Source organism: Macaca fascicularis, chromosome 1, assembly GCF_037993035.2.
Source record: "Macaca fascicularis isolate 582-1 chromosome 1, T2T-MFA8v1.1".
NCBI lineage: Eukaryota > Metazoa > Chordata > Mammalia > Primates > Cercopithecidae > Macaca > Macaca fascicularis.
This window is the reverse complement of record NC_088375.1, coordinates 197,163,004-197,179,420: the sequence shown is the minus strand read 5'-3', so window position 1 is coordinate 197,179,420 and position 16,417 is coordinate 197,163,004. Positions and strand designations below refer to the sequence as shown.

General features: G+C 47.1%; 1 protein-coding gene and 1 non-coding gene across 10 annotated transcripts in view; one reads left to right on the top strand and one right to left on the bottom strand.

The window, feature by feature from the left end:
* The window catches only part of EPHA10 (EPH receptor A10), a 50,681-nt gene that overhangs the window by 27,257 nt on the left and 7,007 nt on the right, over window positions 1-16,417 (bottom strand). For all 9 annotated transcript variants that reach the window (XR_012422367.1, XR_012422373.1, XR_012422374.1 and 6 more), the window contains exons 4-5: window positions 12,161-12,316; window positions 10,899-11,249 (exon numbers count right to left, since the gene is read on the bottom strand). Coding sequence is in view for 4 of the 9 variants with exons in the window: in XM_045374153.2 (XP_045230088.2) it covers window positions 10,899-11,249; window positions 12,161-12,316 (507 nt within the window). In the remaining 5 variants the exon portion in view is untranslated. The remainder of the gene's footprint in view (window positions 1-10,898; window positions 11,250-12,160; window positions 12,317-16,417) is intronic.
* Window positions 7,910-8,008, top strand: LOC123571224 (small nucleolar RNA U13). The gene has a single exon (XR_006695412.2). It is a non-coding gene; the product is annotated as a small nucleolar RNA U13 (small nucleolar RNA).

Below are 16,417 nucleotides of genomic sequence, written 5' to 3'. Positions count from 1 at the left end.
GACACTTTTGAGCTGCTGAATGAACCAAGCTCTAATTCTAGCCCTCTTATGTGAGCTAAGAAATCATTTAAGTTAAAGTCAGTTAGGGCCCAGCATTGTGGCTCATGCCTATAATCCCAGAGCTTTGAGAGGCATAGGTGGGGGTCTTGCTTGAGGCCAGGAGTTAGAGACCAGCCTGGGCAACATAGCAATACTCCATCTCTACAGAAAAATTTAAAAAGAAAAAGAGAGTTAGCTGGGCATGTTGGCACATGCCTGCAGTCCTAGCTACTTGGGAGACTCAGGTGGGAGGATCACCTGACCCCAGGAGTTCGAGGTTGCAGTGAGCCTATGATCATGCCACTGCACTCCAGCCTGAGTGACAGAGTAAGACCTTGTATCTAATAATAATAATATAATAATAATAAAATAAAATCAAACTGAAATTTATTGTTACTTGCAGCTGAAAACCTCATAACTAATTCAAAGGGCAATTCACGCATCTTTTTTGTTGTTGTTAACAAACACCAGCTATCTCCTTACTCAAGAACAAGTAAATAGAAAACACCAGAAATTGGATATATGAAAAAATATTTCAGAATAAGGGAATAGCAACATTATTCTGAAGACTCAGGAGAAGCAGATCTTGAAAAGTGATTTAATGTGATAGAGAGTAAGTAAAACGCTCTGGCACTTTAAGAAGAAAGAAAACACAGTCTCCACCAACTAGGTACAGAAGGTCATAAGGAGAAACCAGGTGGAGAAGAAAAAGAAACAAGATGAGATGAGATGAAAATGGAGAAACTGAGAAGGCCTGGGTGAAGAAACTAAAAGTGCATCAGCAAAATTGAAATATTTAAAATAAAATTCATTACAAATACAAGGAATTTTAACAAAATCACAAGTAGAATGCAAAACGAACCCCTCTCAGTCTTCGGAACATCAAGTAAAAAATAAGAAGGAACTACAACACTAATAACTCGTGATGGTTTAACTGATGATTGTTTTACAATGGTGTAAAAACAATACAACCGTTCTGTTTTTGCACTTTCAATACAGTATTCAATAAATTACGCGAGATACTCAATGTAAAATACTCATTGTAAAACAGGTGCTTTTGCCCACCTGTAGGCTAATGTAAGCGTTCTGAGCATGTTTAAAGAAGGCTAGGCTAAGGCATGATATTTGCCAGGCTAGGTGCATTAAAGGCATTTTCAACTTATAGTATTTTCAACCTATAATAAGCCTAATGGGACATAAGCCTGTCATTAAGTTGAGGAAGATCTGCATATAGATAGATAGATAGAGATATAGATATATAAAGAGAGAGAGAAAAACAACTACACTATAAAATAGTGCACATTGTTTTAAAGTAGCCATGAAATAGTTTAAAAATTTTTACCATGTACGAACCTCCATGAAGCACTACAATCAGCAACATAAAGACAAACAAAATAAAAGCAAGTCATCTGGAAATAAAAGCACATCCTCTAAAATAATTTGAGTCAAAACTACAACACTAAAACACAGAAATGTTAACCCTGGACTAAGCAATGGTTTCTTAGCGATGACACCAAAAGCACAAGCAATCAAGGAAAAAATAAATAAATTCGACTTCATCAAAATTAAAAGTTTTTGGCCAGGCACAGTGGTTCACGCCTGTAATCCTTTGGGAGGCTGAGGCGGGCGGATCACGAGGTCAGGAGTTCGAGATCAGCCTGGCCAACATAGTAAAACTCTGTCTCAACTAAAAATACAAAAAAAAATTAGCCGGGCATGGCAGTGTGTGCCTGTAACCCCAGCTACTCGGGAGGCTGAGGCAGGAGAATTGCTTGAACCCAGGAGGTGGAGGTTGCAGTGAGCCGAGATCGTGCCACTGCACTCTAGCCCATCTGAAAAAAAAAAAAAGCTGGATGTGGTGGTGTGCACCTGTAGTCCCAGCTACTCCAGAGACTGAGGCAGGAGAATCGCTTGAACCCAGGAGGTGGAGGTTGCAGTGAGTTGAGATCACACCACTGCACTCCACCCTGGGCAACAGAGCAAGACTCCATCTTGGGGGAGAAAAAAAGAAGAAACTAAAAGATTTTGTGATTGAAAGGCTATTCACAATAAAGTGAAAGCCAAACCACAGAGTGGGAGAAAATATTCACAAATCACGTATCTGACAAAGTTTGTATGGGTTAAATTGTGTCTCTAAAAAAGATATGTTGAAGTCCCAACCACCACCCCCTCTTCTCAGAATGTGATCTTATTTTTACAGAGGTAATCAAGTTAAAATGAGGCCATTAGGGACCAGGCGCAGTGGCTCATGCCTGTAATCCCAGCACTTTGGGAGGCTGAGGCGGGTGGATCACGAGGTCAGGAGTTTGAGATCATCCTGGCTGACACGGCGAAGCCCTATCTCTACTAAAAATACAAAAAAATTAGCCGGGCACAGTGGCGGGCGTCTGTAGTCCCAGCTACTCAGGAGGCAGAGGCGGGAGAATGGCGTAAACCCGGGAAGCGGAGCTTGCAGTGAGCCAAGATCGTGCCATTGCACTCCAGCCTAGGCGACAGAGCGAGACTCTGTCTCAAAAAAAAAAAAAAATGAGACCATTAGGGTAGGCTCTAATCCAACATGACTGGCATCTTCATGAAAAGGAGAATTTGAACACAGAGAAAAACACCTAGAGAGATGATGATGTGAAGACACAGGGAAAAGACAGTCAAGTGACTAGAGTGATGCGTCTGCAAGCCAAGGAACACCAAGGATTGCCAGGAAACATGAGAAGCTGAAAGAGCAGGAAAAAGTCCTCCCCTAGAACCATCAGAGAGAGCATGGCCCTGATGACACCTAGATTTTGCAATATATTTGTTTTAGGCCAGCCAGTTTTTTGGCATCTTGTTACAGCAACCCTGGGAAACTAACACAAGGGTCTAGTGTCTCTAATACATATCTATAGTTATAATATCTTATAACTTAATGACAAAAAGAAAACCTACATAGGAAAAGATGTTCCATATCATTAATTATTAGGGAAATGCAAATCAAAGCCACAATGAGATACCACCTCACATCTGGTAGGATGGCTACCGTTTAAAAGACAAACTAACAAGTATTGGGAGGCGGAGAAACTTGGACGCTTGTACTTTGCAGGTAGGAATACAAAATGGTACAGCTGCTTTGAAAAAGTTGATAATTCCTCAAAAGTTTAAAAAGTTACTATATGTATTAGTCAGCTCAGGTTACCATAACAAGAAACCACAGACCTTTAATAACAAAGGTGGCTTTCAGGCCAGGCATGGTGGCTTACACCTGTAACGCCAGCACTTTGGGAGGCCAAGATAGGCAGATCACCTGAGGCCAGGAGTTTGAAACCAGCCTGGCCAACATGGGGAAACCCTGTCTCTACTAAAAACTACAAAAATTAGCCAGGCGTGGTGGCATGCACCTGTAATCCCAACTACTCGGCAAGCTGAGGCATGAGAATTGCTTGAACCTGGGAAGCGGAGGTTGCAGGGAGCTGAGATTGAACCATTATACTCCAGCCTGGGTGACAGAGGAAGACTGTCTCAAAAAATAAATAAATAAATAACAAAGGTGGCTTTCCTAACAAAAGCCACCTTTGGCTTTCATAACAAAAATTTATTTTCTCACACTTCTGAAGGCCAGAAGTCCCAGGTCAAGAGGTCAGCAGATCTGTAATCTGGTGAGAGCTATTTTCCTGACCAGCCACCTTCCCACTGTATTCTCATGTGGCCTTTCCTCTGTGCACACACGGACAAAGAATGAATGAGCTGTGCTGTCTCTCCCTTTTCTTATAGAGATACCTCCTAACGGATTAGGGTCCACCCTTATATCTCATTTGACCTTAATTACCTCCTTAAAGGGACTCTCTCCAAATATAGTCACATTAGGGTTTAGGGTTTTAACACATTAATCAGAGGTAACATAATTCAGTCCATAACCATATGACTTAGCAATTCCACTCCTAGGTACCTAGCCATGAGAACTGAAAATATACATTTACGCAAAAACATACATTCATTAATGTATTATGAATACATTAATATTCATAATAGTATTATTCATAATAGCCAAAATGTAGAAACAGCCCAATGTCTATCAACTGATGAATGAATTAGCAAAACTGTGGTCTGTCCATGCAATGGAATGTCATTGAGCCATAAAAAGGAATGAAGTGACCGGACGCGGTGGCTCACGCCTGTAATCCCAGCACTTTGGGAGGCCAAGGCGGGCGGATCACAAGGTCAGGAGATGGAGACCATCCTGGTTAACACAGTGAAACCCCGTCTCTACTAAAAAAAAAAAAAATACAAAAAAACTAGCCGGGCGTGGTGGCGGGCTCCTGTAGTCCCAGCTACTCAGAAGGCTGAGGCAGGAGAATGGCATGAACCTGGGAGGTGGAGCTTGCACTGAGCCAAGATCGCACCACCGCACTCCAGCCTGGGTGACAGAGCAAGACTCTGTCTTAAAAAAAAAAAAAAAAAAAAAAGGAATGAAGTACTGATACATGCTACAACATGAATGAACCTTGAAACCATTATGCTAAGCGAAAGAAGCCAGACATGAAAGTTCACATATTGTATAATTCCATGTATTGAGATGCCAAGAATAGGCAAATCCATAGAAACAGAAAGGCTAGTTGTTACCAAGAGCTAGAGGAGGTGGATAGAATGGTGAGTGACTAATGGGTTTCCTTTCAGGGTGATGAAATGTTTTAGAATTAGATAGTACTTGTTGCACAACTATGTGAATATATGAAAAATCACTGAATTGTATATTTAAAAATGGTGAATTTTATGTTATATGAATTATACCTAAAAAAAACCCTATAATACTAACAATGTGATAATATCATGTATCAAATGTATTGGAAGTGACAAAGCTATACTCAGAGGAAAACTCATAGTTTTAAAAAACTTAAACAAAAAATAACTAAGCACTGGACTTGCCTAGAAAAAGACTTCAGAGGTTGGGCGGGGTGGCTCACACCTGTTATCCCAAAACTTTGGGAGGCCAAGGCAGGTGGATTGCTTGAGTCCAGGAGTTCAAGACCGGTTTGGGCAACATAGTGAGACCCCATCTCTACAAAAAAATGCAACATTAGCCAGGCATAGTGATGCACACCTGTAATATCAGCTATTCGGGAGGCTGAGGCAGGAGAATCACTTGAACTCAGGAGGCAGAGATTGCAGTGAGCCAAGATCATGCCACTGCACTCCAGCATGGGTGACAGGCAGAGTGAAACTCTGTCTCAAAAAAAAAAAAAAAAAAAAGACTTCAGGAAAGCAGGATAGAGGTATTAATAAAGATAAAATCATAAAATATAGCCAGGCATGCTGACCTGCACCTGTACTCCCAGCTACTTGGGAGGCTGAGAAAGCAGAATCACTGGAACCTGGGAGCCGGAGGGTGCAATGAGCTGAGATCATGCCATTGGACTCCAGCCTGGGCAACAGAGTGAGACTCTATCTCAAAAAAAAAAAAAAAAAAATCATAAAATAAGTGATGAAAATAAAGAACAATGGAATTGATAGGTTCAAGAGCTGACTCTGTGTCATAACCAATAAAATTAACTTCTGGCAAGGATAATTAAGAAAAAACAGAGAAATCACAAGCATGCAACAGGAAGAAAGAGAAAGTGATGTTAACTCCAGGTACTGAAGAAATATATATACATTTCGGGCCGGGCGCAGTGGCTCAAGCCTGTAATCCCAGCACTTTGGGAGGCCGAGGCGGGCGGATCACAAGGTCAGGAGATCGAGACCACAGTGAAACCCCGTCTCTACTAAAAATACAAAAAAAAATTAGCCGGGCGCGGTGGCGGGCGCCTGTAGTCCCAGCTACTCAGGAGGCTGAGGCAGGAGAATGGCGGGAACCCGGGAGGCGGAGCTTGCAGTGAGCCGAGATCGCGCCACTGCACTCCAGCCTGGGCAACAGCGTGAGACTCCGTCTCAAAAAAAAAAAAAAAGAAATATATATACATTTCTAATAATAAATTAGAAAAAGAATGCCAAAACATTTTCTAGGAAAGCACAGATTTATAAAACTGATCAAGAAGAAGTTACAGTAAAGATTAAAAATATCAAACTGCCAGGCACGGTGCCTCACGCCTGTAATCCCAGCACTTTGGGAGGCCGAGGCGGGCAGATCACCTGAGGTCAGGAGTTCAAGACCAGCCTGATCAACATGGTGAAACCCCATGTTTACTAAAAACACAAAAATTAGCTGGGCGTGGTGGTGGGCGCCTGTAATCCCAGCTACTTGGGAGGCTGAGGCAGCAGAATCACTGGAACCTGGGAGGTGGAGGTTGCAGTGAACTGAGATGGTGATGGTACTCCAGCCTGGACGACAGAGTGAGGCTCCATCTAAAAAAATAAATTAATTAATTAAAAATAATAAATAAATAAATCAAACATTCTCTCCAAAAATGGCATAGAACCCAGAAAGTTTCCCAGGCAGTTTTTCATGCTTCAAGGAATATATAAATGTTATTAAAACTGTACCAGAGCAGAGAAAAAGAAATTTTTCCCAATGTCTTTACCAAAGCCAGCATCACCATAGTGCCAAAACTTAACAAAGAACACATTACAAAACACTAATCTCTCTTAGAAATGCAGATGGAAAAAAAATCTTATGATATAAGCAAATGAACTCAGCAAAACATCCAAAGAATAATATACTCATATCTAGTAGGGTATAATCCAGGAGTGCAGAGAGTTCACATTGAAAAATCCATTAATAGAATTCATCATACTGACAGGTCAAAAAGGAAAAAAATTGGTCATATTGAAAATGCTTAAGAAGCATTTTATAAAATTAGCATCCATTTCTGATTTTAGAAAAGTTCACTGAAGCATTATATGGCCTAGGGGTTAAAGGCACAGGGCTTTGAGGTCAGACAGACCTGGGTTCCAAGACCAATCTAAGATGAGTTTCATTGCTTTTTTCTCTTTTTTTTTTTTTTTTTTTTTTTTAGGTGGAGTCTCGCTCTGTCGCCCAGGCTGGAGTACAGTGGCACGATCTCTGCTCTCTGCAACCTCCACCTCTGGGGTTCAAGCAATTCTCCTGCCTCAGCCTCCCCAGTAGCTAGGATTACAGGTGTGCACCACCACTCCTGGGTAATTTTTTTTTATTTTTAGAAACAGGGTTTTGCCATGTTGGCCAGGCTGGCTCGAACTTCTGACCTCAAATGATCCGCCTGCCTCAGCCTCCCAAAGTGCTGGGATTACAGGCGTGAACCACAGCACCCAACCCCATTTCAATGAATTAATGTAGAAAATCATATTGCACAGTGACAAACACAGCGACACTCATTCAGTGGAAGCTTAGTATTCTTATTGAGAACATGGAAATAGAAGAGTATTTCCTTAACAAGGCTTCTAAATCTATCTGTGTCAAAACAGTTAAGATTGTTAATATAAAATGCCAGATAAAAGTTAGTATTACATATACCATTATGCATTGCTAAATGATGGGAAGATGTTCTGAGAAATGTGTTGTTAGGTGATTTCATTGTTGTACAAACATCAAAGTGTACGTACACAAACCTAGACAGCATAGCCTATGACACACCTAGGCTACAACCTGTACAGCCTGGGTGACAGCATGTGACTGTACTGAATACTTCAGGCAATTGTGACAGAAAGTACTAAGTGACAGGAGTCTTTCAGCTCTATTATAATCTTACAGGACCACCATCATATATGCCATCCATTGTTGACCAAAATGTCTTCATATGGTGCATGAATGTATTAAAACAAAAGGGATTTTATAGGTAGATAGTTACAAATATGAATACAGAGATCAAGATAGACAGGAAAAATTTTCTGGAAATATATACTCTAAGATATTAATAGTTGTTTATATCTACGTAATAAGATTATGGAGTTTTTTCCTTTTCTATACTGAATTTTTAAAAATATGATCCTTTTGTAGTTCGTAAGTGTGATGATTGGGGATTCACACTCGTGTGAGATGTGTCACCCTCAAACCTTTTCACGTCAGCAAAATACTCATCTGACATGAAAGAAAGATGGAAAAAAAGAATTTTTAAAAATGTAAATGCAATAGCAAACGTTAAATCACAATAGAGACAGTAAAAAACAGCACTGTTTCAGAAACCCAGACAAGCTGGGAAATCTCCAAAAGGCAGTGGAAATGGATTAAGAGCTCAAAATGATAAGGGAAGTGAAGTGACAAGATTTGAGAATCAGAAAATGAATGTACAACCTAAGGCTTAGAGATATTTTTAAGAGATATATTTGAGCTATCAGAAGTTCTAGTCAAAGCAGTGGCTGAATAAAACTTTTTTTTTTTTTTTTAAGAGACATGGTCTGGCTCTGTCACCCAGGCTGGAGTGCAGTGGCACAATTATCACTTGCTGCAGCCTCAAACTCCTGGGCTCAACTGATCCTCCTGCTTCACCCTCCTGAGCAGCTGGGACTACAGGCACACATCACCATGCCTGGCTAATTTTTAACATTTTTTTGTAGAGACAGGGTCTCACTATGTTGCTCCTGGCCTCAGGCTCCCAAAGTGCTGAGACTACCGGAATGAGCCACTGTTCCTGGCCTGAAGAAAACTTCACCCGAAAAAAAAAAAAAGTTGTGCAAATAAAAAGGTTTACTCAATCAAAAGAAATCCATATTGGTGGCCGGGCTCGGTGGCTCATGCCCGTAATCCCAGCACTTTGGGAGGCCGACGCAGGCGGATCACGAAGTCAGGATATCGAGACCATCCTGGCTAACATGGTGAAACCCCGTCTCTACTAAAAACACAAAAAACTAGCCCTAAAAATACAAAAAACTAGCCGGGCATGGCAGTGTGCACCTGTAGTCCCAGCTACTTGGGAGACTGAGGCAGGAGAATGGTGTGAACCCGGGAGGCGGAGCTTGTAGTGAGCTGAGATGGCGCCACTGCACTCCAGCCTGGGTGAGAGAGCAAGACTCAGTCTCAAAAAAAAAAAAAAAAAAAGAAAAAGAAAAAGAAAAGAAATCCATATTGGTTAAATGATTATTTTCGGCCAGGCACGTGGTGGCTTATGCCTGTAATCCCAGCAGTTTGGGAGGCAGAGGCGGGCAGATGACTTGAGGTCAAGAGTATGGCCGGGCGCGGTGGCTCAAGCCTGTAATCCCAGCACTTTGGGAGGCCGAGACGGGCGGATCACGAGGTCAGGAGATCGAGACCATCCTGGCTAACACGGTGAAACCCCATCTCTACTAAAAAATACAAAAAACTAGCCGGGCGAGGTGGCGGGCGCCTGTGGTCCCAGCTACTCGGAAGGCTGAGGCAGGAGAATGGCGTAAACCCGGGAGGCAGAGCTTGCAGTGAGCCGAGATCGGGCCACTGCACTCCAGCCTGGGCGACAGAGCGAGACTCCGTCTCAAAAAAAAAAAAAAAAAAAAGAGTTTGACACCGGCGTGGCCAACATGGTGAAACCCCATCTCTACTAAAAACACAAAACTTAGCTGGGTGTGGTGGTGCACACCTGTAATCCCAGTTACTCGGGAGGCTGAGGCAGGAGAATCGCTTGAACCCGGGAGCCAGAGGTTGCTGTGAGCTGTGATCACACCACCACACTCCAGCCTGGGTTACAAGAGCGAAACTCCATTTCAAAAAAAAAAAAAAAAAAGTTTGGCTGGGTGCACAGTGGCTCACGTCTGTAATCCCAGCACTTTGGGAGACTGAGGCGGGCAGATCATGAGGTTGAGAGATCGAGACCATCCTGGTCAACATGGTGAAACCCCGTCTTTACTAAAAAATACAAAAATTAGCTGGGTGTGGTGGTATGCACCTGTAGTTCCAGCTACTCAGGAGACTGAGGCAGGAGAATCACTTGAACCCGGGAGGCAGAGGTTGCAGTGAATCGAGATTGTGCCACTGCACTCCAGCCTGTCGACAGAGCAAGACTCTGTCTCAAAAAAAAAAAAAAAAAAAAAAGTTTATATTCAACAGTAAGTTAAGTAGGTTAAAGAATTACTCTAACATCCGTGTGCATACGTGTATATGTCATATGTCCAAGTTACGTAGAAAAGAATGAAAGTAACCCTGGCCTCAGACTTCTCCTTGGCAACACCACTACCAGAAGACAGAAGCGGGATCACAGAAAGAAGGGATGCAGGGTGACAGGCTGATCCTATAGCCTCGATTAGGAAGAGAATCGGAAACCATACCACTCGCTTATCTTTCTTGTAAAGAATACAAGCATACTTGAAGGTCCACCCCAGCTGAGAAGCGAATCAAAAGAAACTGTCAGGAATGAAGGCATGGTGTAAAAAGGTTGTAGGTCTTCACTTATTCACCTCATGTCCAGACTCAGAGATGTGTTAGCTGGTGGGTTCCATCGCCCCTACAGCCTAACTCTACAAGCTTCCTTGCCCTTTCCCGGGACCAGGAAAGGAGGTGGCCGATGCAGCAAAACCATGCAGAGGCCAAGTGGTGGAGGTAAGGGACACAGGACGGGATCCTGCTTCCCGAGACAGAGGGAAGGAAGTAAATTCGGCTTCCTACTGACATTTTTTAAAGGGAAGTTAAGAGATTAAGGGACTTTCCACCTCTTTTTCCCTGAGAAATCAGCGGCAAGGCCAACTGCAGGGCTGTGAGAGGGACAGAGGCTTTGTGCAAGGCGTCCAGGAGACAAGCGAGCGCCCAGCGGCTTCCCGCAGACGCACAGAACGCGCGTCTCCCCTCTGGCCCGGTAGTAAGGGGACGCCTGCATCCTCAGTCCCTCTCGCACACTGGGGAGGGCGACTGACGCTGGGGCGTCCGGGGGGTGACTTTATGTCCTGGAGAGGGGCGGGTGCGTGTACAGAGGTGGCTTCTCTGGGGCGGGTGGGTGGGGCTCCTGCTAGACCGACCGGGTGGCCCCGAAAGGGCGCGGGGACCTCAGGGTGGGGGGCGCGGGCGGCCTTACCCCCGGGCCCGGTGGAGACGGTGACCTGCGCGTAGGTGGCTCCCGCGGCGGCCGCCGGGCCCGAGACACCGTTGAGTGCGGCCACGCGCACAGTGTAGCGCGCTCCGGGCCGCAGGTGCAGCAGCGTGGCGGCTCGCTCCCGCAGCCCGGCCTGGCGCGGTACGAAGGCCACGCGCGGCCCGCACGGCTCGCACGCGCCCGCCGGGCCCTCGCGGCCGCAGCGCAGGCACAGCAGCGAGTAGGTGACGTCCGAGCGGCCTCCCGAGTCGGCCGGCGGCAGCCAGCGCAGTCGCAGCGCCAGCGGCGAGCGGCTCAGGCTGTACTGCAGGTCCCGCGGCGCCGACGGCGGCCCTGAGGCGGCACAGGGGCGGGGCGGTCAGGGCGGGGCGTGGGTGCCCGTGACGGGGCGGAATGCACGAGGGGGGCGGGGGCTGGTCCACCCCCCGTGAGGCAGGAGAAGCAGGGGCGCGAGGGTCAGTCGGGGAGGCGGGAACGGGGCCGTTCATCAAGGGACTGGGTGGATGAGGGGGGACGGGAGACGGGAGGGACAGTGGCGTGGGGTCTGTCAGGGAGGAGGGTAGAAGGGAAGACCAGAGAAGGAACAGGGATGGATGAGCGGCAATGGGCTGTGGGAACCAGTGAGTAGAGGGGATAGGACAGGGGTGAGGGGTCTGGGGTGGGAGGAATGGGGGCGTGGGTTCAGTCAAGGACATTGGAACAGACATGGTCAGTCAGTGAGGGGTCGAGGGCAGATGAGCCCGGGGCGAGCGGGAGCAGGGGCTCGCCCCTCCCCCAGGGAAGGGTCAGGGATGGGGGCGTGGGATCCCTTGGGAGGTTGGAATGTGAGAGTGGTGGGGCGGTTGGTGAGGATTTGGGAGGAGGTTAGTGAGGAGCGGAGGATGGGAGCATGGGGACCAAGAACCGATGGTGCGAAGGAAGGTCGGGAGCCCCCCTTTCGGCTGGAGGGTAGGCAGGGTGAGGAGAGGGCGGCGGAGGGGCGCTCTCCTCAGTGATCCACCAGGCATCCTAACCCCATCCTCCGTCTGGACTCTCGCAGTTGTTCTGGTTCTTCTCATCAAAGGCCCTGGCCCCCAGGGCGCGCCCAGGCTCCGCTCCCCATACCCCGCCTTCCGGGCGCTGGCCCCCATGTCCGCCCTCCTAGGCCCCAGTTAACCCCTGCCTTCACCACCACCTGGATCAGGCCTTCCTCCTTGGCCACCCCCCAACCCACCCTCCGCAGTGCAGCCTGGAGGGGGACTCACGGGTGCAGGAAGCAGAGGGCGGGTCGGTGGGCGAGCGAGCATAGCTGTCCTGGCACACGCAGAAGGTGGAGGCGTTTTCCAGGGCCCGGCTGTGCTCTGGGCACGGTGAGCAGAGGGGCCGCCGCGGGGACACCTTGTAAAACCCTGGGGGACAGGCTGCAGGGCATGGCTGGTGAGAAGAGGGGGCTCCTCCACAGTTTCTCCCCACTTTCCTGACTGGCCTGGTTAGGGCAGCGTTTATCTCCTCAAATTGCGATAGAAAAACAGGGAACTCAGCCACTCCAGTCAGCACTGCCCCGTGGAGTGACTCCTGAACAACCCATTTCCTACCCTTAGAAAATGCTCAGTGTGTTCGGAATGCTTTGCAACATTTTACTTTCAGCCGGTCGCGGTGGTCACTCCTGTATTCCCAGCACTTTGGAAGGCCAAAGCCGGAGGATCACTTGAGCCCAGGAGTTGGAGACCAGCCTGGACAACATGGCCAAACCCTGTCTCTATGTATTATTTTTTAAATTACGTCTATTAATGCATTGAATCCTCACAACCATCTGTGAGGTTATATACTTTATCCTCTTTTTATTTTATTTATTTATTTATTTTTGAGTCTCCTTCTATCACCCAGGCTGGAGTTCAGTGGCCGGATCTCCACTCACTGCAACTTCCACCTCCCAGGTTTAAGCGATTCTTCTGCCTCAGCCTCCTGAGTAGCTGGGATTACAAGCGTGCACCACCATGCCTGGCTACTTTTTTTGTATTTTTAGCAGAGATGGAGTTTCACCATGCTGACCAGGCTGATCTCGAATTTCTGGCCTCAAGCGATCTGCCCACCTTGGCCTCCCAAAATGTTGAAATTGCAGGTACGAGCCACTGTGCCTGGCCCTTTATCCCCTTTTAAAAATGAGGGAGCTAAGGCTAGGAGAGGTGAAGTTGCCTACAGCTACTGTCCCACAGCCTGTGGGATTCCAACCCAAGCCCACATCACACCACCCTCAGGACCACTGGAAGAAAATGAGTAAAATTCTACAGTCCTGCTGTGAGGAAGAGAGGGGAGGAGAGGTGCCCCAAGAGCTGTTCCACAGTTACCCAGGGACAAACACACAAGCACGCATGCACACGCGCACGCACACACACACACACACCCCCTCCCACCACCACAGTTAGTGCGTCATAAATTCCCAACTGAAAGTAAAGCCAACCAGGTGGAGGGGGGTGGGTAGAGAGAGAAGGGCCAGTAAAAGTTCCCTCGACCATGAGTCAGACCTAGTTCCAGTCTTGACACCTACTCAGTTTGCTTCTCTCACTTCTCAGAACACAGGTTGTTAAGATCACAAGTGTTTCTACCTGAACAACCTGGGTTTGTAGCTGAGTCACACCACTTATTTGCTGTGTGGCCTTGAGCACATCAGTTGACCCCTCTGAGCCTTGTGTTGAGTACCTACCTCAAAAAGGTTGTTGGAGGATTGAGATAAAACATGTGAACTACCTAGCCCAGTACCAACCACATTTTCACAATAATGGTAGTAATTACTGTTCCTCCCCCACAGGCCTTAAGTGATAACTGCTAAACACCCACTTTAAACAAATTTCTCACCAGCTGGGCCAGGTGGCTCCCGGCCCTACCTCTCAGAGCTTGGGTGGTCCTCACCTTGTTCCCTGGCCCTGTCCTCTAGTCTAGCTGGCTGCTCTCCAGCTCCAAGAAGACGCAGTACAACAGAAAGGGTGCAGGCTAGCCCTTGGGAAGAACTTTCCGCCTGTGTGGCAGAAGAGGGGAGGGGACTAGGATTTCCACTGTCTGGAAGGCATAGGTTTGAGAGGGTCCATCTCGCTCAGAGTTCTGGGCAACACAACTCTGGGGAGGGGCTTGGCAGCCCAGGAGCCTTCAGAAGCCTCCTCTGCCTGCAGAACAGAGCAAGGGCCAACTATCCCTGTGGTCTGGTGGGTAGCAGAGACCCAGGCTGGGACTTGGAAAGCTTGGGTTCTAGTGTTGGCTGGGCCACTCCTTGTGCCTCTCTGGCCTCAAGGAAGCATTGGTCAAATAGGAATAATAACCATGCCCTGCCCACCTCTGTTGTGAAATAGGAGAGCAAGTGAGAGCCTAGATAAATGATCTGTTCACAGGGTTTCACAGCAAAAGGGGAAGAATGCTGGAGGCTCCCTCCCCACAAGTGTATGAGGGTGGCTGCTGCGCTAGAGGTGGGTGGGCCCATCAGTGACCACAGTGGTATCTCTGCTGTGTGAGGCTCTGCTTAGAAGGAGTTTGTGCTGAAGAGCAGACTCAGGGATTCCTGACTGCCAGCCCCTCCCTCTCTTCAAGGTCAGAACTTCAGAGATAATGTAGCTCAGCTCCCACTGGCCTGGTCCTCCGGCAGCTTCCCAGCAGTAGCCACAGTCTTTGTCACATACTTTATCATGAGGCACTCACCCGCTTCTGAGGCCGCCTTTGTTGAACAATGCTGGCAGAAAGTGCCTCTTAGGATGAGCCCACATTAGCTTCCCTGTCTGTAATGCCCCTTGTGCCACCCCATCACAGGGGCTCATTGTGCCCTATGGAGCCTTAGAGAACATATCTGCTTAGGTCCCTTGGCTCCAAGGCAATCCCACTAAGTTGTTTTCTGTTTGTTTGTTTGTTTGTTTGTTTGTTTGTTTGTTTGTGGCAGGGTCTTGCTCTGTTGCCCAGACTGGAGTACAGTGGCACAATCATAGCTCACTACAGCCCCCACCTCCTGGGGCCAAGCAATCCTCCCACCACAGCTTCCCAAGTAGCTGGAACCACAGGCATGCTGTGCCACCATGCCTGGCTAATTTTTTTGTGTGTAGAGATGGGGTCTCCCTGTGTTTCCCAGGCTGATCTTGAACTCCTAGCTCAAGCGATCCTCCTGCCTTGGGCTCCCAAATTGCTGGGATTACAGGTGTGAGCCACTGCACCTGGCCTTAGCAGAGAATTAAAGATACTGGTTACATGCCCTGATTTTTTTCCCCCAAAGCAAACCCCAGTTCTTTCACTAATTTCTCTAGTGGCTAACAGAGGGAGAACAAAAGTCAAGGTCACTAAAGAGAAACAAAAAGTGGAAAAGAACATCTTAGCTCTGTTTACCCCTTATCCATCTACTTTTAGAGGGGAGCCCGTGTTAGCTGCAGAAGGCACTTGGAAGGCCTTAACTTTCTAAATACAAATCCAATCATTTCTCTTCCCTTCCTAATATCCTCCAACAGCTCCCCACTGCCAACCACTCTACCCATGGTACACTGAGCTCATCCTTTCACATCTCTGGGTCTTGTTCTATAACTCCTTATATCCCTTTTCTCCTGGCAAACTTCTATACTTCTCCAAACCCCAGTTCAAATAACATCTCCCTTGTGAAGCTTTCCTTGGCATTGTCCCCAGCTGCCCACTCCCCAAGGCAGAGCTGAGGCCATTACAAGTGGCCTTTTTCTGATCTCATCAGACATGGATTGGATTCCTGAGTCTCTTTGTCTCTCTCTCTCTTTCTCCCTCATTTCCCAGAGAAACCTCCTCCTCTCACTCCTGATCCATTCATTCAGCAAATAGTTTTTAGTGTCTATTAGGTAGGCTCTATAGATACACAGCAATGAATAAAACAGACAAGGACCTTACTGTCCGTTTGTACAGATGCCCTCCCTCCCACCTTATAGGGAGAACGGATGCCATCAGTCGGTAATTCCCTCAACATCTGCCCATCAAAACACACAAATGCCCCCATCCGCAACCATCTCCCATCTCCTCCTCCTTTTCAGTCCTAGAGGAGGGAATGAGCCACCTTCTGTTGAAGGCCAGCCCCTCTGTCTCCACCCTGGATCTCTCCCTTTAACCTCATCGAAGACTACATTCCATCAGTCGTCTCCCCTCTTGGTAGTGAAGCAGTAAAAAGTGTTCCCTTTTGGGTGCAGGCAATAAGGGCACAAACTAAAGAGTGTGTAAAAACAATAATAAAACTGACTAAAATCTGGCCTGCTTTTTATTAGCAACATGCACCAGCAATTCTAGCCCACATCAGTAATAAAATACTCCTGTCTCCTGGGACTGGGATGGGGATATGCCCATATACACACTTGGTACCCCAGTGGCTCTTTGTCCTTCAGCATACAAACAAGTCTCTCCCATCTATAATAAAACTCCTCTCTCAACCCAATGTTCTCCTTGAGATACCTCCTCTTCTCCTAATTCAAATCCAGGCTTCTAGACTCCCTGACTCAAGCTCTTCAACTTCCTTTATCCCTCAGTCTACTGCAACCTGG